Genomic DNA, 27,046 nt, shown 5'->3' with positions numbered 1-27,046 from the left:
GCAAACTGCACTGACATGCCCAAGTTTCATACAGTTGTAGGAGGAGAAGACCCGCAATGAACTGCCACTTATTAAACACACGACGGCGTTGATGTGGTGGCTTGTGACATTGTAAAAGCCCCGGCTAGTAAGGACGTACCGAATGTATCACAATCCAAAACTGACGTGTGTAGGCACAGTGTCCCATTGGAACACTGGTATCCCACATCGAGACTGTCCATAACGGTGAAAGCTGAGCACAGGAGCGGACGATGACAGTAGTTGCGCGAGGTCTGTGCCTGTAATATTAATGTCCACATTGTAGATGACGCCTGTCGTCGCTTGCTTGCCGTATGTAGGGAATGCCCGAACAGGGATGCTTCCCAACTGAGTGACGTTTTTCAGTGTTTCCAGTATTATCTGTGTATTGACTTCCCCCGAAAAGATGTTCTTTCTAGCGTTAATACGTGTTTCTTCAACTTGACCATGGGCACTTCGTTCGAAATATTCTGACAGGCTCTGCCTATTCAGTGAGTTGAGGTTGTCTGTTGTCGTTGTTGGTACGTATGCAATAGTGTATGACTGATTGCCACTTGCCTGCTTCATCGCCTGATGACTGGTAGGTGATTTCCTTCTTACCTTACTCTTCGGACGTCGGCTTAACACCAAGGTAAGATCTCTGTCCGACCCCATTGCTTCAAGGGAGAAGCCATCAGATGACTCTATCGGAATCATGCTGGGGTCGAAGCGGTCACTCACATCGACGGCATAACGAACTGGTCCTTCAGGATCCAATTGGTGGGAGGGGCTTGGGTCCCTCATTGCAGAGGACGACGTCCCCCAGTGTTCTTGTAATGATTGGACAAATCACAGCAAGTGGGATAGAAAATGCGGAGAGCTCGAAGCTGAAGCTGCTCGCTACGATCACATGTGAAAAAGAAACTGGATTTAATCACCATGAATGATATGATTTCTGTCTACTGAACATCTATTATATACATTGCCCCTTTCGACTTCCCTGATGCATTGTCGTAGTTGTACAATTATTTGCGATAAGAACCAGGCTCAAGTGCCATAAGAGCCATATTGTGCACGGCTGCTACGAGCGACGAAACAGGCCGTCGCCGCGAGGCAGTTATCGCTCCGTTTTGGAAATCTGGAATTCGTCGTGCACGAGTGCTTCGAAAGACTAGGCAGTTTGACACTGCTTGCACATCACTTCTTCTTGTGTTGCGCGAAATCACGTCTGCTCCTGGACAGTGCGCAGCTGGGCATGTTTTGCCATGGCCATGTTTTGTATTTTCATCGAATCGCCGAGGTTTTGCTTGCCTGTTGCCGCTGCATCTCGAAACGAAATTAGAACAGAGTTGTTGTATCCATGTACTTTATGGACGGTTTACATGTCACAAAACGTTTCTGTTTGGTGGCCAAGGAAGCAGCAATACATGAAAAGTCCGTGTGGTTATAGCTGTGGAAGCCGCGGTGAATATCAATCGCAAAATCGTGCTGTTTGCGCACTGCGCTTATTTGGCAGAGACGCCAACGAGGTTCGCATGAGCGCGTGTGGGAGCGCGAATAACGCCTGAAATAAATGATTTGGCCTCTAATAAATGCATAGACTTATTTCACATACTAGAAAAAGGACTTGCAATACAATACTAAGAACCCGAGCGTAGGCATTATTTCTTTTGCTGCCGCCCATCATGGTTGCTCAGTGGCTATGGTGTTGGGCAGCTGAGCACGAGGTCGCGAGATCGAATCCCAGCCACGGCGGCTGCATTTTGATGGGGGCGAAATGCGAAAACACCCGTGTAGTTAGATTTAGGCGCACGTTAAAGAACCCCAGGTGGTCGAAATCTCCGGAGTCCTTCACTACGGCGTGCCTCATAATCAGAAAGTAGTTTCGGCACGTAAAACCTCATGATTTTTATTTTTTTATTTTGCTGCTCTCAGAACATGAAAGAGCAATACAACGCTACTTCTGGATCATAGCCTATTGCCAGTTGTGCTTTCCACAAACTCCTCTTCTGCAAGTCTGCAAAACGAGAAATTGAAGACCTGAAGGTATCCTTGCATGGACAACTTGTAGAATAGACATCTATTTCAATGAAATATTATCGAAAGAAGTCATGGGCTCTGGATATATAGCTATAGCGATGCATGTAATTATGTTTAAAATTACTTATCGTAAACATTATATTTGCAGTAGAGCTTGTGTTGGAAACAGGTTTAAACTGCAGTGTCAGCTGTTTAGGACGGTCCGCATGCGTGCAGTCATAGCAACAAAGGAATCCTACCGTGGCAGCACACTTTTTATTCTGTGATTAACTCAAGACATCATGAAGCCTTCGTGGTTTTGTACGTGGAATGCAGTTTTGCTTACTTTATTCGTAGTGAATGATATGTTCTTCTACTATGCGATCAATTTACTAAAATGTGCTGTCACCTTTTGAACACTTTCGCGTTAAGAAGCAGCACAATTTTACAAACCCGATCGTCGAATAGTGCGTCGGATCAGACATACAGAACGTGAAATAAAACGAACAGGAAAAATAATCCAGGATTAAGTGTTATTAAAAAGCTTCGCGTTAAGTTTACGTGCGCTTGGCAAGAATCAAATGCCTTTTTACTTTAAAACTACGCTACTCATCATTTCGCAATATAAGCCTAGGAAGTGCTTTAGCTGCCTGACTGAGATAAAGAAGCACAGGTATGAGGTTAGGAAACACAGTTATTCATCTGAAACACATTGCGAACAGTTTACCAGTGTTTGGGTGTATTCTCCAAAGCAAGCATTGTGATGCATCGCACCTAACACAACCAATCAGTCCAAATTATAATGAAGCGAAGGAGAGCGTAAGAAGTTATTTGTATGTTTCTTTGAAGCGTAGTAGTGATGGATAAATGAAAACAAAAGTGGACAAAAAACAAACAATTTACCGCGGGTGATAGCCTAACCAACCACATCCGCAATACGCATGCGCTGCACTATCAATTGCGCCAGGCTGGCAGCTTTTCCCACTCCCACACGTTTTGCTCATCCCACATTCTAAGGTATTTGTGTATGCGTCATCCTGGAAATCTTAGTCCACTCCATTAACGATCATCACGGCGTATGTGGGACATCGTTTTCACTGATGGCGCCTCGTAGAATGGGAACTTTATGAACAAGCAGCTGGCCAATAAACCTTCGTATGATACTCGGAGACATCAAACCTGCCGCAGTCGAGACCCTCGCTATTCAGTAATCGAGAAAGTGAGGCAACGAGGGGCCCTCTACGTGGCGCCATCCGCAAAAAGGATGTTCCACACCCGCCGCCATGGCCATGACTGGCGCTGACATGAGAGGTTCGGCTCCGGTAGGAAGGATAGGAGGGTTTATTACATGTAAAAACATAATTATTTCATGTAAGAACCTATAGTTACTATTAGAAGAGGTGAAGCTGCTAGCTCAAAACTGCATTTTAAATCTGTTTACCAGCTTCTTTTGTTGTTGTATACTTCACCTAATTTCTAGAAACGACTGACATTGTGAAGACCTCTTTCAGCGCTGGCTATATTGCGCTATTAATCAAACTTCGTTATGTGTAACGTGAATATACAGGGTGCCCCAACTATCACTTACCAAGGTTTAGAAATATGCAAATGCCACGTAGTAGGACAGAACCGAGGTAGTGTTGTGTGCCGTTGTTTGGATACATTATTTTTTTGCATTCCGCCTAATTACAAAACTAGTTTTAATTGATTATTCAAATTCACAAATATATAGTTACATGAAAAGTATCAATGAGAAAATTGTAGAGCAACATGAAAAACTCCTGATACAGCTTTCTATTGGTCAGTACGAGCTACATAAAAGTTTTTCTGAGCGTGAATGAAGTCCGCAAATACACGCAAAGTGCCTCGAGGGCCCAATAAGCGCGGCAATATTGCGCGTACGTGCGGGCTTATTTCACGCTCGGACAACACTTTTTAACGTAACACGTGTTGAGCAACAGAAAGCTGTATCGGGAGTTTTTCATGCCGCTCTACATTTTTATCATTGACAGTTTTCATCTAATTATAATATTTGAGAAGCTGATGAATTAATTAAGACTATATTGCTTGCTCTGTTGACCTATATTTGATATCATCCACATTATTATAAGTTATGCACATAATACCTGATATCCAATTACCAACGAGAGTGTAGGTATCCTTAAGAGTAAATGGCCTTTTGGTAATGACAAAGATACCGATCCCCTGCTACGAAATATTCTAAGAAAAGGTGCGAGTCAAATAACAAGACCGAGACAACTCGGGAAACGCTATTGTTTATGCTGAGCCTGCGTTTTGATACAGAAACACATCTTTCTCTTTTAGCGGAAGATACAAAGGTTTTGCGTTGAACTCAACAGGCATATAGACTTCCTTTATAAGCTTCCTAATTTTGAGGATACTTATTATCTCATAGGGGTGCCGTACTGTGCTGATATTAAAACAGAGGTTAATGAGTAAAAAAAAAACACGAGATAAGGTTTTATTATTTCCCATAAGTTTGTGTGCTTAAATACAACTACGCATTAAAAGAAATGTGCTAAAGTAAGCACTCACATTTCCCCCTTGACAATCCATGCCTTCAAGTATACGTACAATCTTGCACCAGGAGCCCTTAGGTACATCGTAGCAACACTCCATTTTACACTTTTTGCTTAGTGCTTCTGTCTGCAAGTACGGACGTCATTAAATAGTTTATATTCTTTTCTCATCCTGGTACAATACACGTAAGAACTGATGCTTTGCCTCTCAAGAAGTATAGATTAGTAAAGAGGGGTGCCATATATTGGAACCTTGTAGGCTATCTTGAATTGACAGAACTGAGGTTATGTGCAAGCAAATATGACTTCGATGTTGATGTTAAATTCAAAATCTAGCGGAAAATGGCTGCAAAAGAAGAACATATCGAACACGCGAAGAGGGTGCCGGCAGCTTGAAGCAGTGCAGTCAGTTTTATTTGGCCTTTCAGTAATCTGGGGCGCTATAACGTAAAATTACTCCAATTTTTTCTATTCCGATTCTGCAATCAGCCCTCCGCGATTGGTCAAAAACTTTTTGAGCCACAACCACTTAACCTCTCTGTCACGCAACGTCACGAAAACCGTGATAGCTGCCCATCTGATACGACGTGTACACAATGATTATCCATGATTTGACTGAACAAAAGAAAAACAGTTATATCTGATTCGACGCCTTTTCGTCATTAGCCCTCAGCTATTGGTCAAAATTTTTCGGGTTGCACCTACTTCATATGCCTGTCACGCGACGTCACAAAACCGCAAAACATCACCGCGTCAAAGTGACGCGTACGCGTTAAAGATGCATTAATATGCTGAACAAAACTGAACTTTCTTATGAATAGACGCAGGTTGCCCCGTTCGGGAAGGAATAAAAGATGGCTGCCGCTGGTTGCGCAGGCACTGGCTACCGGCACCTGCCGGATAGCATGGGTTTATTTGCGTATAATAAAGCTTTTTGCGTTGCCGTGCAAGGTTTCAAGCACTTTCGGCACGTTTGCGACCTCGTTCTGCCAACTCTTCTGTGCTGAGGATCCGTTTTAGCGTCATTCTTAAGCTTCCGCTGCACGCCGCCGCGATTTTCGACCAGCCACCGCAAGCTAAAAGTAAAGAAAAGCGGGCCAATCGCAGACGGCGGCAGCACTCTTTACATCGATTATCGATTTTCAGTGCAGTCGCTCGGCCCATCGAATCCTTCGCCACTTGAGCATGCTCCTCACCTCCTTTCAGCCAATTAGATAAGACAAGCCGCTCAGTGTAGGTGATGTTATTCGTTTTTCAAGCCAACAAAAGTTACCGCCTATGAACGAGGATAGCGTCTGATTGGTCTGTCCAGACAACCCTGCGCGTGTCCGCCCTATGCTTGCGTCGGCTTTTAGGCAAATTTGACGTCAGGAGATTGCAATAAAAACATATCGGAATTGTTTTACGTTATAGAACCCCTGGTTTCATAAATAACTTGATGCGTATTGCGTGTTATGTTTCAAAAACAAGGACGAAACAAACGACAGAAACAACGCAAGGCCTGCAAGGAGAGGTCTGATTGCTTACTGAGCGGCTTATTTACAGAATGATACGTGTTCAGCTTCAAAATATGACGCTACGATTTCAGGTGCAGTGTTGAGGTATGGATGCTTTGGAATGCAGAAAGATATTGCCAGTACATTAAAAATCATTCCGTGCTTTCAGGTAATTACCATGTCACATTCTAGGTTTAGTAATGAAAATTCGCAGGGGATAGAAACAAGACTGAATGTAAAATATCGCAACAGCGATCGCTGTGTCCGTGCCTTACATCAACTTATTCCGCACATGAACTGGATACGTGTGACGCTTTATATGGCGAAAAATATCGGCCTCTGACCCATTAAGAGAACAAGGATTCGCGGTTGTCAATTAGTCACTTGGACCTGTGAAACGCTTCTATCATTTTCTGAGTAAACAGAAGCAACCTAGATGGGAAAACTTGTCGATGGGAAGGATGCGAAGCTTGTCGAAGAAAAGAAAAATATTCAGTGCACTTTGCTTGTGCTGACACATGAATGAAAATATGAAAATAATGAAGAAACTGGAGGTTCTAAAGATTATGACACGAACAGCGAGAAATGAAAAGAAACATTAAACTGTTCCATTCAGGCACAGCTGCGACTTCTCTAGCAATACAGCGTCGTGCTGATCTAGTAAGTTCCCTGGATTCGATTCCCGTCTAGACTAACGCACTCGAATGCAAGTGATTATTTAGCTGATCTCCGGTTGGCTCCTCTCTCGCCTCCTCTCAGGCCTAATAATGAAACTAAAATTTGTCTCGCGTGGTGAAATGGAATACTCCGATTTCTAGCAGAGCAGCCTGGTGCTCGAAACGTAAGACCATGATTTCAGGCAGATTTCTAGTGCCGAAGCCAAGTAGCTGTTTGAAATTACTCGCGTGGGCGTCACGTCGCATGGCACGAGCTAGAGCACGTGTACCCGTGTGAGTTTCCATCTTTCCCGAGCATTCCGAACAGGAGCGTGCGGACTGCGCCTCCCTCGCCCACTTCATGAGCGGCCAATATTCTCCAGTTCTATCCTCCTACGAGATAAGCATGTGAAGACACTGGGTGACATTGAGAACCTTCGTTATCGACCCAGGTATTAAGGGAAAATGTGGTAGTTTCTTTGCTTCAGCGAAACAATACGGTCATCATGCAGACGCCGTCATTATGCGGTAACATGGCCTTCGTCCGGCTGACATTACTGTCAGATGCTAACCACGACACCCGCCCGTAGTATTATTTGCAACGATGCTTAGGCGGTTTCATATGTAAGAGGCTCGTGCCGATCGGTCCGAACGGCACGAGCCCTCGAGGCGCGTGACCCGAGGTGTGATCGGGAGAGAAGCGGCGCTAAGCTGGTATTATCGACGTGGCTCTGGGCCAAGAAGGTTGGAGCGTCAGCATCGTACTGGCGACGGGAGCCATGGAGGTTCGGCCAAGTTCGTGACGCTGGCGATCCAGGGTGTGGCCGTCAACCTCGGCGACGTGCGAGCGAGGCTCCTTAGACCTGTTGCACCCTCTCACGGCGGTGCCGGGCACTCCAGGAAATGGATTCCCCTTCTTAGGCAGACCAGCACGGACGATAGTCCCCGGGACTCGGAGATGTAGCGGCGGAGCCCGGTGTTAGGCCCAACCAGGGAGGCCGGAGTGAAACGCCACCGACACAGTTCGGGACACCGACATCCGAGACGGAGGAGCTGGCCGGTCGATACGAAGGCAACAAAGCTTGCGGAGTCGGCAGGAGCACCGACTGAGACCAAGAGGTGACGCACATCGCACTTGGAGTTACGTGCGATAACCGAACTTTGTAAGAGCGTTCCTTTTTTTTCCCTTTTTGTTAGCGTGTAGCCATAGGCCAGGGTTGCCGGACTTCCGCACGAAACGCGCTAAGGACGCACGTAGGCGAGGATAAGTACATTGTTTTGGCTATGCAATTGTGGAGTTTTATTTTTTGCCGATTGAGTTTTGACCTTTCCTCTCTTAGTTTTGGACTTTTCCATTTCGAGTTTGGGTAAATTAAAATCTGTTTGCTGTGCTCGCCTGCTGTGCTCGCCGACTCCATCTCTCTCAACATCCGCACGGCCCCAAGATCAGTGAGAGGCGGACACAATACTGAAAGCACTTTAGATCTTTTTGCTGCTGTCGCGATAGAGTCTTCGTTATCTGATATTGCGGGCGTCACTTCTGCATTCACAAATGCGGCTTACCATGTAGCCACTCTTTGGCTTGGTCAAGTCCGGCTCAAGGTAACGCCTGATGTTAATGTGCCCAAGATTCACATTGCGTTTATTTGGGCTCATTCACATCAGACTTTATCCTGAGCCGGACTTGACCAAGTCAAGCATTGGTTTGAAGTTAAGGCGCATTTGTGAATACGTTGCGTCAGTCCCATCTCAACAACATTATTCGCGAGAGACGTCACGCGATTACAAGTGCGCAAAAAACCTGAGTGCGAGGTGCTCAAAGTGAGGTTAGAATCAAAGCAAGAACGTTCTTCGTGAGATGTATAGCAGGATATATGACGTGGCACGTTCAACACACCTACATGGCGGACCTGCATACCTGGTTTCTGGTCGAGCCCATCTATGTAAAGTAGTAACTCGGCCTCCTTCGTGCGGATACCCCTGCAATTCCACTGGTAAATGATTGTTACCCCCCCCTCCCCCCCCCCCCCCCCCCCCCCCGCAGAATTGGCTTTTTACTGTTCAGCGTCTGCGTCATCTTCGTTTGACACTTTGATGCCACCGCGCCTGCACGCGATCGATTCCTCGACTTTATTGGCGCGTTCTTTCTTTAGCGCTGCGAACTTGTTCTTCACGGTTATCGTTGCTGCCTTCGCCCCCAGTCGATCGTGTTGACTGAGGATCTTTACTTGACCTTCGAAGGCCTCTAGCCTGGCATTCATATTTCCGAGCTTCTCTTGATTTGATTGATGGCTGCGAGTATCGCTGCCCATCGTTGGGCGACCCCAATGCAGCACCTCTTCGCGGAGCCGTTTGAGAACGCCGGCCCGCAAGGGTGGCCGCCAAAGCCGCCGACGTTCGAGATCCGGTTTCCGGGGCGGCCCGAACGGGGCCGACCAGACGCCATCGGCTGGCTCCAAGGACGGCTGCCGCGGGGAGACGATGGGGAAAGGAGGCACTCGAAGCTCGAACGGAAGACACCGAGGATCCTGTTCGAGGTCCCGGACCAGATCGAGAACCCGGGGCCGAGTCCAACCAACGGGGGATACTCGCCGAGAAAAAGGTGGGCTGGACCGACAGGCCTTCCTTCGCCCTAGGAAACTACAGAGAGTTCCCACCCCTCAACCCTACCCCACATCCCTCCTCTAACCAAAACGCCACAACACGTCAAGAGTAGGGCGAATGTACAGGACTTAATATACTACTCGAAAGGCAAAACGCCCATATTCAGGAACAGAACGTGCAGACCAGAGCACTCATGAGTAAAATAGATGCGCTAGCTCGCGGCAGCTCAGCGACTAAAATAACCAAAACGAGCACGGCGCCCGAGGACGCCAACGAGAAACGCAAGGTGCCGCGGAGGAACCCCCCCTCGCGCCGCCAAGAGCGGAGAGTAGAGGCGCAGCCCATGCAAAAAGCATTGAATATTCAAGAAACGATGGACGCTGAAACCAGCGTTGACTGCGAGACGACAGCAGCGGCACCGCAGACGTCACATCAACAACAGCAACCGCCGCAGGGGGGCAAACTGGCAGCGCTACTCGCAGCCATCAGTCAAATCCTTCTGCCCAATGGCAACGTGGTTATGATCGAGTTATCGCGTATGCCAGCCGGCCTCTTTCCCCTGCCAAGAGCAATTATTCCATTACCGAGCGTGAGTGCCCCGCACTTGTTTCGGTAGTCAGCAAGCTTTGCCCCTAGCAATACAGGCAGCCTTTGATTGTGACCATTGAGCACCATGATCTTTGCTGGCTTTCTAGCCTCAAGGACTCCACTGGGCCGTCTGTGTGTGTCACTGGGCTCTACGTCCCGAGTAATTCACGTGTATTGTTGTCTAGAAGTCGGGCCGAGTATACTGGGACCGCAACTGCTTATTTCAGCATCGCATAAACTCCTCAGACACTTCGACAGAAGACAGACACACAATGGCATTTTCTTGCGCTCCGCTTTTAGCCACATTCGTGGCGACCAATGGCACGACATGTCTCTAAATGATCCCGTAAACCGCCTGCATTCTGGTTCGTCGGTCACTTCGTCTGTTTGTCATTGAAAATGGCACCTTTGGCCGGAACATGCGCCCCGCAGCAGCAGGAACTACTACTCATCCTTCGCTCTCATCTCCGCTTGAACGTACTCGAGCTACTGCATAATGTTCCTACAGCCGGCCACCTTGTTATTTCCATGTCTTGCAACCGTGTAAGGCGGCGCTTTTCCTGGCCTGGTCTCTATCATTCTCTTCGTCGTTATGTCGCTGCCTGTTAGGCGTGACAACGCCGGAAAAGGCCAGCTCTTCCTTCAGCTGGACTCCTCCAGCCCACTGAAATTCCAGCCGAACTATATTTCTGTGTAAGCCTCGACCTTCTTGGCCCATTCCCTCTCACCACCGCTGGCAATAAATCGAATGACGCTGCTCAATATTATGCGACCGATTACGCCAGCAGAAGACCTCTCCCGGCCAGTTGCGCTACGGATATCGCCGACATCTTGATGCAAGACGTCATTTTAGAACCACGGCGCTCCTCGTCAGCTTGTTACCGCTCGACGTTGATACTTCTTACCTAAGTCAAGGTAGACTTACTTCGTTCTTGGGCGACTAAATACAGGCTTACATCTGCGTAACATCCTCAAACGCGCTCTCTTTCTGAACGCTTGAATCGCTACATTACTGGTATGCTCTCTATGCATGTTTCTTTTGATAGTAACGACTGAATCCCAGCGCTACCTGTTGTCACTTGTGCGTATAATGCGTCACGACATGACACCACCGGCTGCTCTTCTTTCTTCCTTCCCAATGGACAAGACACGCCCTCCCTTTTGACACACTTCTTTCAACCACTGCCGAACTGTCTACCGAATACACTCGCGCCGCCATAGACACAACAGGAAAGGTATGTCACATTGCCCGTATTCATCTCTCTGCGTCGCAGACATGGTAAAATTTGTTGTACGTCACCCACCACGGGGACTCCCACTTGCGTGCGGGTGACCTTGACCTTCTCTGGTCCCCGTCTTGGCGTCTTGGCCTTTCTGAAACAACTACTTTCGAGATACTGTGGCCCTTATCGTGGCCTGTGAAAAGTGACAGACGTTACCTATGAAATAGCTTCGCTCGATCCTACCATGTCTTCTAGTTCCTCAGGCGTCATGCACGTGGCAGCCTCAAGACCTACCTTTCGCCCGCCACCCTATTTTAGGCGCCGGGGTGGAGCTTTTACTGCGGAGGCCAGTGTCACGACACTGCGAGCAACGTTATAAAGGCGACTTTAGCCATGGGGGGGGGGGGGGGGGGAGAGAACGATTATTCTAAAGATAGTCTTTCCTCTCATCTTGACAGTGCTCCTGCTCTCTGTAGTGAGGTTGTAAATATTTAAGCATTTATATCTGTTCCCGTGGCAATATATATATATATATATATATATACATGCATATATATATATATATATATATATATATATATATATATATATATATATATATATGTATATATATATGTATGTATGTATGTATACGTGTACTATAGTAAATTTCATCGGGTGACCGCGTTTCCCGTCCAACAAATGTTACCGCTCAGCGCAGGACGCGCCTGCACGTATCGGACGTTTCTGGAATGTTATTGATGGTACTAGCCATTTTCTGAGGCCACCGAACCTTCTGTAATCTCATTACACGTACCCGCGACGCGAATTGTGTAGTTCTTTCTGGAAGATACAGGGCACCAGCGATTTCTCTGGAACTTTCGCCGACTCTTTTATAAAAGCCGACGCGCTTTACCTGCTGATCAGATTTTAGACGATCGCCGACTGTGTACGCTGCTTTTGGTGTGCTTTGAGTGTAGCCTCTTTTTGACAGAACAGGTTCGTCCAATAAAACGCCAGTTTTGCCATTCACAGTCTTCTTACTGTGTTCTTGAAGGTCACTACAACCTGACAATATAATACCACTGACGGTGGTCTGCTTAGGAGCAGCGTCAGTTGCAGTTCCCTCCTCGGAGAGGCAGGACGTGTGTCAACCGAGCTCCTGAACAACACTTTGCAATGCGCCGAGTGCACTTTAAATTATGGATCCGGGACATCTCCGTGGTACGAAGTAATGCTAAGGCATTTTTCTCACATTTGCTACTAAATCACCATTGAATTCTTGCTCAACCAAACGTGTTCCAAAGCAACACCGAAGGTGCTAAGCCCCATGAAGAACTGGGAAACGTATGTATATCATCATCATCATCATCATCATCATCATCATCATCATCAGCCTGGTTACGCCCACTGCAGGGCAAAGGCCTCCCCCATACTTCTCCAACTACCCCGGTCATGTACATACTGTGCGCCATTTCAGTTAAAGCCAACGTAGCTTGGAGGGCGACGGGAAGTGAGCAGCAAAAAGGCAAAGTATTCCTATCGACGCAGTCTGGGAACACTCGAACAGCACAATCTTTTATGCATAACCCTCGACGTTAGACTCCAGTATGAAACTGGTCGCACCTTGCGTGCAGTCTGCCCGTCATGCATAAAGCTTACGAAAAATATTTTAATCCAAAAGTGTGGAAGCAACTAGTCTATTGTGGAGAGTCTTTCTTGTGGAAAGTCCTTCGTGTTCAAGAGTCAAACCGTCACAATTAGCCCCGAGAACGAACTACAAGGAAGCTGCGAGCGCCGCGAGCGTAACGTCAGGGCACGGACTCGCGCCTGTCGTCTGCTGCAGTTCGGGTGGTGTCCGGGCGCCTTGTGCAGTGTTTTCGTTTGTTCGCTATCGTTCCCTCTGCTTCTATACTTACGGCGGTCGTCTCAATTGTATTTTGCGACGTCTTCGTTGGCGAAAATTTATTCAAAGAGCTTATTTCCTAGACGACAATACAGTTCTGAAAGGCAACGCTACAGTGCCAGCCGAAGGAGCACAGACAAGCCCATTCCGGTTTTTTCATACGCGGATCGACAACCGCAATGATTTAGCATATTAGAATCCAGTTATAATACAATAAATGCCCTGCTGCAACAAGTATGTCACAAATGCTGGCTATATATGACATCTACAACAGTTACCTTGATGTTAATCCGAAAAGACGGTTTTTCTCACGACGAGTGCTTCATGGTAACAAATTTTTCCATTTCTTCACTGAAGCGCACAACAGTAACACGAGGACTTCACTAATACTGCAGCTAAGATTATACCAGCACCACTTGCTTCTTTAACTACTTCTCAAAATTAGGCGGCTCTTCACGTGTTTATTTTAGGTGGAGGTAATTTGATGTAAAGCTAATTGAGGCTTACAGCTGTTTGCAGGATACGAAAAGGAATGTACCAATATATAATCCCTTTTCCGTACTGCACGTTCAGCTCACTTGAGCAATTAACTGGTGTTCGTTGCTTGATGAATATACATAACGAATCTGTTTGGCGAACTGACACAGGATGCTCGGCCCCAATTTTTTAGTGAAATATTCTTCTTGGTTCGTATGGTTTCAGCCAGCAAGACGCCACAACGTTATTCATTAGTAGTATGGGACAAACTGGATACAAAATTCCCCTGTGGAGGGTCAAAAATCAAGAAATATATGTAAGGCTTGCGGTATCTTCCTTATCAAGATTTGCGAGGTTCTCTCTTATGTGTGGAGTGTGGACGCCTGGTTTCTCTGCACCTTCGGCTACGCCGCGTCCCGCCGCGCCCACGCGCCTGCGATACTACAAATGGCCGCGTTCCTCGCAAGCTGACACCGACCTCGTATGCCGTGAGCTTATTTTTTGCCGCTCCCGCACCTCTGCAGCTCTGAAGCAGTTCGAATGCGGCTGCCCCTGCCGGGGCCATAGCTGCCTTGACGTGTTTTCTACACCATGAACCAAGAGCGCCAAGCAACCAGGTCTTCCGAGGCCCATGTTCCAAACGGGCGTGCAAAGGGCTTTCGGCCAATTCACCGCTCTGTTTCCATGGGGCATTTATCTACCGCAACGTCATTTTCCGACGAGCAGGAGACGCAATCGGCGACGGAGAACACCGCCGCGCGTTCCTCGGCAACAACGAAGACGCCCGAGGGGGATACCGCCGGACTGGCCGCCAATCTCATCGTCACTAATTTTCCCTCCCAACAACGAACTCCGACCGGGGAAAGGATGGAGGAAGATGCTGCCCTAATATTTACGACGACAAAACTGACGACGACGCTGGTGTCATACATAAGAGACAGTCATACATAAGCGGCGCGTCCGTTCAATGCACGCCAAGACGCAACCCTCCGACAGCATCTTGGGCATTCTGGACGCCTCTCAGCTCACCGTACGCAAGCGCAGACGGAATCAGAAACTGCCTTGACTTCCTTTGCACGATAAAACGATAATTCTTCGACCTCACGGAGGACTTTGTCATGATAAGTGGGTGCGCCCAGAACTCGCCAATGCTCTATGGAGTGCAGCCGGCTTGACCACCGAGGATCGTCAGGACATCATATTCCGACTGCGACCTCAACAGAAGTTGGCCGTCATCAGCACACCCCAGTCACATGTGGCCGACGCATTGTACAAGGTGAGGGAGCTGAACCTTGGTCAGCGGGTCTAACCCATCGCAATATATTTTGTGGCCCCAGACAACTCATGCAAAACCCGCCGTGGTTGCTCAGTGGCTATGGTGTTGGGCTGCTGATCACGAGGTCGCGGGATCGAATCCCGGCCGCGGCGGCCGCATTTCGATGGGGGCGAAATGCGAAAACACCCGTGTACTTAGATTTAGGTGCACGTTAAAGAACCCCAGGTGGTCGAAATTTCCAGAAACCTCCACTACGGCGTGCCTCATAATCAGAAAGTCGTTTTGGCATGTTAAACCTCATAATTTTATTTTTACCTCATACAAAGGAATTGTTGCTGGTCTTTTGCCCGACACGCCGTCTTCCAAGCTAGTAGATGAACCCTTTGGCTCCTGGAACTAAAATACTTCAAGCACAAATGATGGATCAGACCAACGTTGCGTTGGTAACAATTGAAGGGCCTAAAGTGCATCGCTACGTGCGTTTCTATGGCGCAGAACTCCGCTGCTACCCCCATCGCCCCCGCAAATCGCTTTGCAAGATATGTCACAAACTCGGCCATTGGGCTGATTACTGTCCTACGCCGTACGTGGTCATTCGCGCGACGTGTGGGACTGACAGCCCCACCCCGTCGCACCCGTGTACCCCCCACTGCAGACCCTGTGACGGGATCCACCCTACAACGGATCCAAACTGCCCGCGGCGTGCTAGGCAGATACTGAACAAGGCTTGAGTGCAGAAAGCTCTCGACAAAGAGCAGCGTGAATTGTAGCCCTCCAGCGACCCGACCAAAACCAACAACGTTGGATCGAGACATGGTAAGGCAGAACGTGCTTGAATTTTTCTTTTCTAGGCATCCTAAGCTGCGCTGTATTACCTCGAGTGTACTTTAGGCACTGCAGTTTGCGCTGTAGAAAACTGCTTCATGTTCTCAATTCGAAGTTGTAGTGAACTGATGCCTTTCGCAGACAATGCGTGCCTCACCATAACGACAGTCGGTTGCTACCGTTCCGTGAGGGGTGTGTCATATTGTCGATAAAGGCTACTGAGGGCCACCGTGAAACATTTCATCGGTTGCAATTGATTTGCTCTGGATCTTGACCACGAAACTTTTCTTTCAAGTGATGGCTACTATGGTATTTGTGAATAAACTATGTAAATATTCTACATGACGCGCCAACGTGTTTGCAGCCATAAGAAATTCGTTTTATGGGGGCCTGTTTCTGAGAGCGGTGAAAGTAGCAGCGAACTTTTTTATACGAAATGCGCGCCTAACTTTTTCTTTTACTCATTAATGAAGTGGCCATATTTCACCAGAACAACTCACCAGAATAATAACGAACATGCTGACAGCTGATGGGAAATGTCTTTCTAACACGGATAACATGTTCACATCAAATACCAAGATTTTTCTTACATGTAAAATCCAATGTCTCTAATAACTAAGTACTAAGGGAATGTTAAGTGTTTAGGGAAGCATCATACACAACTTCGGATGGTGAATTTGCAGACATTATTTTACGCAAGATTTGTGTACAGACATGGCTCATATATGCATTGCAAAACCAGTAGACCCATTCAACGTTACATAGATTGCAATATCAAAGCTGCAAATTTTCTCGAAATACGAGCTTTTTAAGAAGGAACTGTGGCTCAGGCATAGTAGCAGAAAGAAGCCGACATATCCTTCAATAAGAACGGTTCGAGTCACCACTACCCCAGGCATACACGAAGTGAACGAGCGCGCGCGGCACCCAAGCGAGCCGGAGCGAGCGGCGTCCTTGCCGTGACGTCACTCGCGAGAGGGCGCCACTCCAAGTTCTCCTCGCTAGGCGAGCTATAAACATTAAGATGTCCTTAGCATGTGCTTTAAAATGCTTGCGTGATTCTTCGTTAGCTTCCTTCGAGTCCTCGTGATTTCACCCTGCAGACCAATGAGACCCCCACTCGGCGAAAGTTTGAAATGGCTGCAATTAGCGAGATACCTGTATATCCCACAGAATTTTCCACCCTATAGTAAATCGCTTAGCTGACAGCTGGCTGATTCTTTCAGACTGATACTTACAGGCTCTTCTCTTGAACGACTTACCTTATTTACATATACTTTCCTCCCCTGTGACATGTCCTTCATCATCTTCTTGCAGTAATATCCCTCACGCACAGTTTTACCTGGAATTTTGTTTCGTCCTTTCATGTAGTTCTTATGGCTCTGAAGGTTTATACAGCTTCGCTGAAGAGTCCTGTGCAGGAAGAAAGTGCATAGGCTGTTTGTATGCTCTGATCGCCTTTTTCGTGGATTCCCAGGCCTGCTACCTGAGAGGGCATTAGAACTCAGGCAGTATCCCTGCAAGGCACGGCGTTGCGTGTTTGCTAGGTGCACCACACGGCATGCCAATTAAAGTTGCTTTTGCGGAAGTAGGCGTCTATGTTATCGACGTATACCGCTCATGTGAGCCTATCGTTGTCTAAATGAGATTGATCAGCCATCACGAACATCAGCCTTCGACGACAACACAACGACCCACGCCGAAGCCTTGACTTTTAAAATAGCTATCGCGCAGTAAGAGCAATTCCTACGTGTAAGTTTCGCGCTGGCTAAAGCTTCAGGCACATCAGCATGGCGTTTCTCAATACCACCAGGGCACTGTTTTGTTCCAAGTCTCTGCAGAAAATCGATACTATCATGTATATTAAAAAGGCGCAGCGCGACTGGGACGGAGGCAAAGAAACACAAAGATTTGCCGCCGTCCCAGTCGCGCTGCGCCTTTTGAATAGCCATGAACCAATTCGCCCAAATCAAAGTTTTACTACAATCATGTAGTCTGAAGCAACTAGCGCTGTCACAAAGTACCTCTGGTGCACATCCTCTACAGAGCATGTTTACACTGATTTATCGACGTTCACAGTGGCATCCGGACCTGTTTTCGTTGTCCCAGCGTTGCTGATTTGTCTAAACTTCGGTTTCGACCGCAAGGCGACGGCCGCGGCTGTGGAGGTTGCTGTAATTCGTGAAGCAGTTCGTTATGTTACATCTCGCAGTAACGGCATCTAACTTGGCTGTCTTTGGTTACGCTAAAGAGCGCTACAGATGGTGGTCTCTGCGCTTAGAAGAGGACCTTAGATGAGGACCTGAAGTAGCCACGCAAACCCGCTACACAGATTGAGACACTGAAGTGCTGAACCGAAGACTGCCGTGCCGGACACTGCAGCGTGATTATATTGTTGCGAGGCGGAGACAAGCACGATTGCTGTTTATGCAAGGCGAAAGCTGAAGGCACTAGCTGAGACTAGAACCTGGCGGCCCAAGCACCCCAGCAACAACACTCGGTCATCGCCTCTTGTTTGCACGTCCTATTCTGCATCGCGGCACTACGCATCTGGGGTTGGAGCGCCGACACGGCGCAAGCGATTATGGCCCGGCAAAGACACGCACGTAGGGCTTTAAACGGAAGTCATGAACAACATCGGTTCTTGCCTGTACCGATGAAGGGCGTGGCTCTTCGGGAGCAATCTCGTATGTCACATCCGAAAGCCATCGCAGGATTCGGTAGGAACCTGCATTTCGCGACAGAAGTTTTTCCGATAGCCCCACAGGAGGAGATAGTGACCACAGGAGCAGAAGGGAGCCAGGTAAATGCTGCACATCCCTATGGTTCGTATCGTAACTGGACTTCTGGGAAGCCTGGGAATCAGTGAGGCGGGCGCGGGCAATCTGACGGGCCTGTGCTGCCATAGAAAACGCATCGCGGGCATAAGTCGTGCGCGATTGAGTGACTTGTGGAAGTTCAGTGTCCAGGGGCAAAACGGCATCAGCGCCAAACAGTAGATAAAACGGAGAGTAACCTGCAGTGTCATGCGGGACGAATTGTACGCGAAGGTGACATATGGCAGAGCGACGTCCCAGTCCTGGTGGTCTGGACAAACGCACATAGCTAGTATGTCGTTAAGGGCTCTGTTCAGTCACTGCGTGGAACCGTTAGTCTATGGATGGTAAGCAGTGGCTATTTGAAGCTCAGTAGTGTGCATAGGCGGAGGATATCAGCGACCTTTGAAGAGAAGTAACGTCTGCGATCCGTGAGGAGCTGACCTGGACCACCTTGGTGCAGGATGACGTTGTGTAGGAGGAAATCCGCGACTTCAGCGGCACAACTTGTAGGCAGAACTCGCGTTACGGCGAAGCACGTGACGTAATCGGTAGCAACGGCTACCCATTTGTCGCCCTTAGTTGAGAAAGGGCCAACTAGGTCGATTCCCACGCAAAAGAAAGGCTCAGTGGGAATATTGATGGGTCGTATAAGCCCAGCTGGAGCCATGGTAGTGGGCTTCCGGCGTTGGCACAGGTCCCAAGCAGTCACATGGCGGCGCACAGAGCGCTAGGGCTCGGGTCAGAAGAAACGGCGCCGGACTCGGCCAAAAGTGCGAGTAACATCGATATGCCCAGCCGTGGGCATGTCGTGGAATTGTCGAAGCACGATGCGTCTAAGGTGCCCCGGTACAGCCAGAGGTACGGGGGTCGATACCCCGTACCTCCACCAAAATGTTTCGAGGCGGAGACAAGCACGGATGTTTATGCAAGGCGAATGCTGAAGGTACCAGCTGACACTAGAACACGGTGGCCGAAGCGCTCCAGCAACGCCACATCGTGATCGTGTCTTGTCTGCACGTCCTGTTCTGCATCGCAACAATTTTAATTTTTTACGGAATCTCTAACGTTCGCCTTTGGCAGATATCATAATTCTGCTCCTTGAGCGGTATTATTCGAAGAGACGGACAAAGCTATCACAATAAACCGAAACACGCATTCAACTAATTAGGGAATATTCATGAATTACGTTATAAAGAATTATGTCACAGCACATGTTGTACTTTACAAAATTTAGCCGGTGAGCTTGCAAGACCTATATACTTGAAATGAATTTCCAGAAATACACAAGTTTCCAGATACTATTTCCCAAAGTGTGGAAGGAAAAACATCGCCGCCCCATTTACTGTTGTGCTTCAATGCATAAAAGAGCGTTTTGTTAAAAAAGTAAGTGCAAGAACACTGCATTTTTGCGGTGAGTTTGATGGGGCATATCTGCAAACTGGTATCATTCTGGAAATTCATTCCAAGTGGACACGCTTTGCAAACCCACCGGCTACAATTTGTAAATTGTCCTATGGGCCGTAATGTAAGGAAGAATATAATGAGTGTATTTTGTTAATTACTTCAATATTTTCTAGATTTACCATGCAAATAATGTCCGCCTCTCTAAAGAATCCAGCTCAAGGAGTTGAATTGTATTACCTGCAACATGCGATTTTTAAAAATTTCGTAAAGCTTAAAAATTATAACCCTTTATATATCATGTGCATTGTGTGTGCCTGCGCCATCTTCGGGTATAACAATCAACCGAGGGATTTCTGGCACACGTGGATAACACCATTTTCTGAAATCCTTCTTTTAGGGCCGTGTCCGAAATTTTCGCTGTCAGGTAATAAAGGTCATTGTGGCTCTTTTAAGAGATATTGAAGTGAACAGAAAATTGTAATAGCAGCTACGAATTCTACCTTTATATCCATACGTTTTGCCTTTCCTTTTCATATTGTTACGTAGGAAGACGCAGACGAAAAGCTATTTACAAGTATGTTTACAAGAAAATACGCCGCACTTGGCAAAGAGGCAACAGCCCGCGCCAGCCTCTAATCGTCGTCGTCGTCTTCACCCTGCTCGCCTCTTTGTCATCGTAAATACTGTTCCGTAGCACTACCCCTGGCGGCAAAAGCACAGTCCCGGATCGACTAAACGCCGGACTCGGAAGCAGTGTAGTAAGCCTTGAGCCTGCTGACGTGCGCAACATCACTAGATGCTAGAGTAGAGGACGAGATTGAACGCACAGGAGCAATTTCGTACGTCACAGGCGTCACCTGGCGTAGCACGCGGTAGGCCCCTGTGTATCGCGAAAGCAGCTTGTCGGAAAGTCCGACGTGACGAGACGGCGACCACAGGAGCATGAGCGCACCAGGCGACAACTGTACGTCACGGTGGTGGGCGTTGTACTGACGCTGCTGAGTGGTTTGCGAGGCCGTCAGTCGAGTACGGGCAAGCTGGCGTGCATGGTCGGCGAGGGCGATGTCGTCGCGCGCATACTCGCTTATTGAGATCGTAGCAGGAGGAAGTGCGGTGTAAAGGGGCAATGTCGGTTCGCGACAGTACAATATATAAAATGGAGAAAATCCGGCGGTGTCATGCCGGGAAGAATTATTTGCAAATGTGACGTAAGGAAGGGCAATGTACCAGTCGTGGTGGTCCTTGGAAACGTATTTGGACAGCATATCGGTAAGAGTACGGTTTAACCGCTCTGTCAGGCCATTGGTTTGAGGATGGTATGAGGTAGTCAGCTTGTGCTCAATGGAACAGGAACGCACAGTGTCGGCGATAACTTTCGAGAGGAAATTACGACCACGGCCAGTAAGCAGCTGTCGCGGGGCGCCATGAAGCAAGGATAATGTCACGCAAGAGGAAGTCCGCGACGTCAGTGGCGCAACTGGTAGGGAGAGCCAGCGTCATAGCGTATCGGGTGGCGTAATCAGTTGCTACGGCTACCCATTTGTTCCCAGAGGATGCGTGGGAGAGGGACCGAGGAGGTCTAAGCCAACACGAAAGAACTGTTCCACAGGGACGGCGATCGGTTGGAGATGACCGGCAGGTAGCACCTGGTGTGTTTTCCGGCGCTGGCAGGAATCACAGGCAGCAACATAGCGTCGGACTGAGCGCGCGAGACCAGTCCATTAGAAGCGGCGGCGGACGCGGTCGTACGTGCGGGTTACCCCAAGATGTCCTGCAGTGGGTGCGTCATGCATCTCAAAGAGCACAGTCTGTCGTAGATGTTTTGGCACGACAAGAAGAAGCTCGGGGCGTCAGGGAGGAAGTTCCTTCGTTACAGAATACCGCCCTGGAGGACATATCGGCGAACAGATGCGTCGGTAGGTGTAGAGCGCAGACGCTCGATGAGTGCTCGAAGCGATAGGTCTCGGTACTGCTCATCGGCGATGTTAGTGAAGGCAGACACAGAGAAAATGCCGTTGGCGGTACCACTGTCGGCGTCGTCAGGCTCGTCTCGGCCAGGTTTTTAGGAGACAGAGTACGAATATTCTTGGAGGCGTGAGGCCCAGTGACCAAGTCTTCCTGTAGGATCTTTCAGTGAGCATAACCAGCAAAGCGCGCGATGGTCTGTGACAACGGAAAAGGGTCGGCGATATAAGTATGGGCGGAACTTCGCAACCGCCCAAAATAGGGCCAGACACTCACGCTCAGTAATGGCATAGTTGCGCTCCGCGGGCGAGAAGAGCCTGCTGGCGTAAGCGATAACACGGTCGTGGCCGCGCTGGCGTTGTGCCAGTACTGCGCCAATTCCGCGACCGCTGGCATCAGTACGGACTTCGGTAGGCGCAGAAGGATCGAAATGGGTCAGAACGGGAGGCGTGGTGAGAAGATCGATTCGAAGCGACAATGCAGAGGCCTCGTTATCGCCCCACTGGGAAGGGGCGTCTTTCTTCAAAAGCTCGGTTAGTGGTCGTGCTATGGCCGCGAAATTTTTCACGAAACGGCGGAAGTACGAACAAAGGCCGATGAAGCTGCGCACATACTTGACACCATTTGAACCAGGGAAGTGCGTAACAGTATGGATCTTGCCTGATGTTCGGTTGCACTCCGTTCGCGTCAACGAGATGTCCAAGGACGGTAATCTGGCGACGGCCGAATTGGCACTTCGATGCATTGAGTTGCAGACCGTCTCGACGAAAACGTCCAGAACTGCTGAGAGGGGCTGGAGGTGTGGAGCGAACGTTGAGAAGAATACTATAACGTCCTCCATGTAGCACAGGCACGTGGACCATTTGAAACCGTGAAGAAGGGAGTCCATCATGCGTTCAAAAGTGGCAGGAGCGTTACATAGACCGAACGGCATAGCTTTGAATTCATAAAGACCGTCGAGTATTACAAAAGCAGTCTTCTCGCGGTCGAGATCGTCCACGGCAATCTGCCAGTAGCCGGAGCGAAGGTCAATAGAGGAGAAATAACGAGCACCGTGGAGGCAGTCAAGGGCGTCATCAACGCGAGGTAGGGGATACACGCCCTTTTTGGTAACCCTGTTAAGGTGCCGATAATCCACGCAAAAGCGCCATGAGCCATCCGTCTTTTTTATCAGTACAACAGGTGACGCCCATGGACTACATGAGGGTTCAATAATGTTCTTGGCAAGCATTTTGCGAACTTCGGAATGAATAACTTGACGCTCAGCCGGTGACACTCGATAAGGGCGGCGATGAATAGGAGGGGCATCGCCGGTATTAATGCGATGTTTAACAGCTGTAGTTTGGGCCAAAGGACCATCGTGAAAGTCAAAAATATCGTGGTAGGGAAACAGAACGCGGTAGAGCTCACGAGCGTGCTCGGACGGTATGTCGGGCGCAATCATTTTCTGTAAGTCGGCGATGGTACAAGTTGCCGACTGCAATGGTAGAGGAGGATCGGCTGAATTGTCTATTGCAATAGATGCTATTGAGTGATCCTCGAATGAGCAAAGCTGGGCCAGAGACATCCCGCGTGGCAGCACTTGTGTCGTCAAGACAAAATTGACCACTGGCAGGCAGACGGAATTCGCCGTAATAGATAAAACTGTGTGAGGTACTGTGATCCCGTGTGTAAGGAGGACGTCTTGCATGGGAGCCGCGATGTAGTGACCGTCGGAAACTGGTGGGGATGACACGAAGTCAACGTAAGTCAGTCCCGATGGTGGCAAGCGAACAAAGTCGACGGAACTGAGGCGACTGGGGTGTGGTTCAGCGGGATCCAGAACAGGCAGATCGAGGTGGAGAGTACTGGCGGAACAATCGAGAGAAGAATGTGCGGAGAGGAAGTCTAAGCCGAGGATGGTGTCGTGGGGACAGTGGGCGATCACTGTGAATAGCACGATAGTGGAGCGATCGGTGAAGGAGACGCGGGTGGCACACATACGAATTACGGGGGCTGTTGCGCCATTGGCTGCGCGGACAACAGGCGTCGTGGCGTGCGTGATCATTTTCCTCAACCGGTTACGAAGGTCAGCGCTGATTACCGACAAATGCGCCCCAGTGTCTATGAGAGCAGATACAGAAACACCGTCGACTTGCACGTCAAGAAGGTTCAGATGAGTGAGCAATGTCAGTGGAGGATTTGGCGGCGTAGGGAGCAATGCGGCGTCCCCTCGAGGCGCTGCATCGTCTAGTTTTCCGGCTGGAAGCGGCGTCCGAAGGGAGTCGGCGAATAGGAGCGACGGGGCTGGAAGGAGCGAGATTGTCGTCGTTGGGGCGAAGGCGTACGAGAACAGGGGCGGTTCGGCGCAGGAGAATCTGTGGCGGCATTATCGGAGCGTGCGGCATAAGGACGAGAAGGGCCACCTGGGGGGCGAGAGTAGGCAATATAAGTAGACCGGTTCGGGGAACTCCAGCGACTGCGACAGTGCCGAGAAATGTGCCTGATTCGATGGCAGTGAAAACAAATGGGCTTGTCGTCAGCAGTGCGCCATTCAGACGGTTTGTGGAAACGTGGTGGGTAAGAAGATGCGGGACGGGGCGGAATCGAAGAAGTCGGGTGGGTATCAGGGCGATGGGCCGAGCAGATCGTGTGAAGACCTATGTTGGCAAACCCCTGGCAGACTACTGCCTGGATTAGGGAAACCGTGACTCCATGTGCGTTGGATGGGCTGGACTCGAAGTCAGCCGGATAGGCGGCCTCGATCTCACGCCGGACAATCCTGGTAACATCGCCAGTGTTGTTGGGACGAGGAGCGTCGGCACAGGAAGATGTCGCTGGGGTGTTGGGCAGACGGGCAAACTGTTGGTCGATACGTCGGCTTTTAGCGAGTTCCAGGCGGCGGCACTCTTTTATAACTGCATCCACCGTCACCACGTTGTTGAAAACGAGCAAATTGAAGGCGTCATCGGCAATGCCTTTGAGGTTGTGGGAAACCTTGTCGGACTCAGTCACATGTGCGTCAACTTTGCGGCACAGAGCCAAGACGTCCTGAATGTACGTGACGTAGGGCTCCGTTGACGTCTGCACACGGCTGGATAACGCCTTCTGCGCGGCAAGTTGGTAACCGTAGGGGTTGCCGAACAAGTCCCGGAGCTTTTGCTTTAGCGAATCCCGAATGCTGAGCTCATCTTTGTGCGTCCGAAACTAAACTGGAGGTGTGCCACCGAGGTAAAAGACTACGTTGGCCAGCATGATAGTACGGTCCCACCGGTTATTGCGGCTGACGTGTTTGTACAGGCTGATCCAGTCCTCGACGTCCTCCCCATCTTTGCCCGAGGATACGCCAGGATCACGGGGAGCGGGGAGAGTGATGTAGGTCGTCGAAGTGGCAGCAGGTGTCGGAGCCGGCGGAGTCGAGTTGTCGTCGCCGGGAGCCATGAAGGAAGGCTCGACGTACCGTCCACTGCGAAGCTTCGTGATGAGGTACTGGGAACGTCCACCTCCACCAGATATGTTACGTAGGAAGAAGCAGACGAAAAGCTATTTACAAGTATATTTAGAAGGAAATACGCCGCACTTGGCGAAGAGGCAACAGCCCGCGCCAGCCTCTAATCGTCGTAGTCGTCTTCACCCTGCTCGCCTCTTTGTCATCGTAAATACTGTTCCGTAGCAATATTATCATATCTTCGCCTTCTTCTAAGGTTCCGCTTTTCGCCTTGCCCAATATTGAGTAGCACGCTAGGACAAAGTAGTTCAGGCCGAGCTCAAAGCTTTTCTTTCATATAAAATCTCTCTCAGACTGCATTTACCACCTTCTGTTACCTCTGCATCAAGTCCGAAAGCTATACACCCAGTGAGTTGTCCAAAGTAAGCTTTTCCAGTATCTATACACGGCATTCACTCTCTGTGGTGGCTTTATTGATAAACGAGGGTAAGTCGAGAAGGAATACTAGCACTTGGCGAGATACGAACGTTCAAATAGTCAGTTGTAGGCATTGGCACAGGGACGATAAGTACCCTAAGCCAGTGCTGTTATATCTGCACTATTAGGTTCTCGATGCTTTTACTTAAGCACATGTTTATCACACAACAAGCTTCTGCGAAATACCGTCGTGCAGCGGTGTTCTCACGGCACTGAGCGCTACTTGACGCTAAGTGCCAACGGTGGAATGAAGCTAACACGTTTTTAGCATTGAGAACAAGTTATTCAATAAATTTCAAATCCACATGCATAACAGTTTCCTTACAGACCTACGTTGCGCATCGAATGCTGTTTCCGGCACGCAAAAGTAGCATTTTGCGTCAGGAGTGCTATAACATAAAGCTATTCTCAGCTTTTCCATTCCAATTTTGCAATCAGCTCTCCACAATTTGTCAAAAAGATTTCGGCCCACCCCCACTTCGCCTGTCTGTCACACGACGTCACGAAAACCGCCAAAACGCCCCATCTGGTATGACATGTGCGAACTGATCTGCAAGATTAGACAGAACGATAGAAAAATAAGTATTTGTCATTCTACTCCTTCATGGACATTAGCGCTCATCTGTTAGTCAAACGTTTTCAGGCTGCGCCCACTTCGGCTTTGTGTCACGCGACATCACAACACCGCGAAAACACGCCGCGTCAAAGGGACGTGTACGCGGTAAAGACGCATTAATATGTCGAACAAAACTGAATTTCTTGCTGAATAGTTGAATAGTTGGAATAGCTTTACGTTATAGGGCCCCAGACCGCGTTCCGACATGGCTGTTTTTCCTCGGTTGCATGCAAAATAAGTTCCCAAAATATTTACACAAACCTGTGTATGGCTAGGGTTCCGTGAAATTTTCATCTGTGCGAGCAAAAACTATCATCATCAGCAATGGCTCTTGTCACTGCTCGCGCGTTCGTCGTGGTCTTCTTTCACAGCTGGCTTCGTTGCCGCTCATCATGCTAGCGTTTCCATACTGCCACTCCCTCTGCAAAGGCACTGAGGGCACTAGCCCACTGCCAGTCGTTGCGGTGCTTTCGGTCTCAAATTCTTCGTCATAATGTATCGCAAAATCAAAAAACACGAATGTATAACACGAATGAACGCGATTGTGTAAAATTAGTATGTGCGTTCTTTCATCACGATGACCAATGATTAAAACAATAAATGTGTTTGTACCTTTGTCCAAGTTACGTGTAACCCTTTTGTCGTGTGCTACACAGCTTCGCTGGTCGTTCACCTTCACAGATTGGAATGTCTTGTGATTTTTTTTGTGAAATCTTGTTTTTCATTATTATTAGGGACAGAGTGCTTGAAGC

General features: G+C 48.8%; 1 protein-coding gene across 1 annotated transcript in view; it reads right to left on the bottom strand.

Annotated features, from left to right (window-relative positions):
• Window positions 1-1,857: 1,857 nt before the first annotated feature.
• LOC126524470 (A disintegrin and metalloproteinase with thrombospondin motifs like) overlaps window positions 1,858-27,046 on the bottom strand; it is a 42,817-nt gene continuing 17,628 nt past the window's right edge. Inside the window, exons 6-8 of the mRNA XM_050172783.3 lie at window positions 16,849-16,999; window positions 4,573-4,683; window positions 1,858-2,014 (exon numbers count right to left, since the gene is read on the bottom strand). Coding sequence (XP_050028740.3) covers window positions 1,973-2,014; window positions 4,573-4,683; window positions 16,849-16,999 — 304 coding nt within the window. The 3' untranslated portion in view covers window positions 1,858-1,972. The remainder of the gene's footprint in view (window positions 2,015-4,572; window positions 4,684-16,848; window positions 17,000-27,046) is intronic.

This window comes from Dermacentor andersoni, chromosome 3 (genome assembly GCF_023375885.2).
Source record: "Dermacentor andersoni chromosome 3, qqDerAnde1_hic_scaffold, whole genome shotgun sequence".
NCBI classification, from domain to species: domain Eukaryota; kingdom Metazoa; phylum Arthropoda; class Arachnida; order Ixodida; family Ixodidae; genus Dermacentor; species Dermacentor andersoni.
The sequence above is the reverse complement of the archived record's forward strand: the minus strand, read 5'-3'. Positions and strand labels throughout refer to the sequence as shown.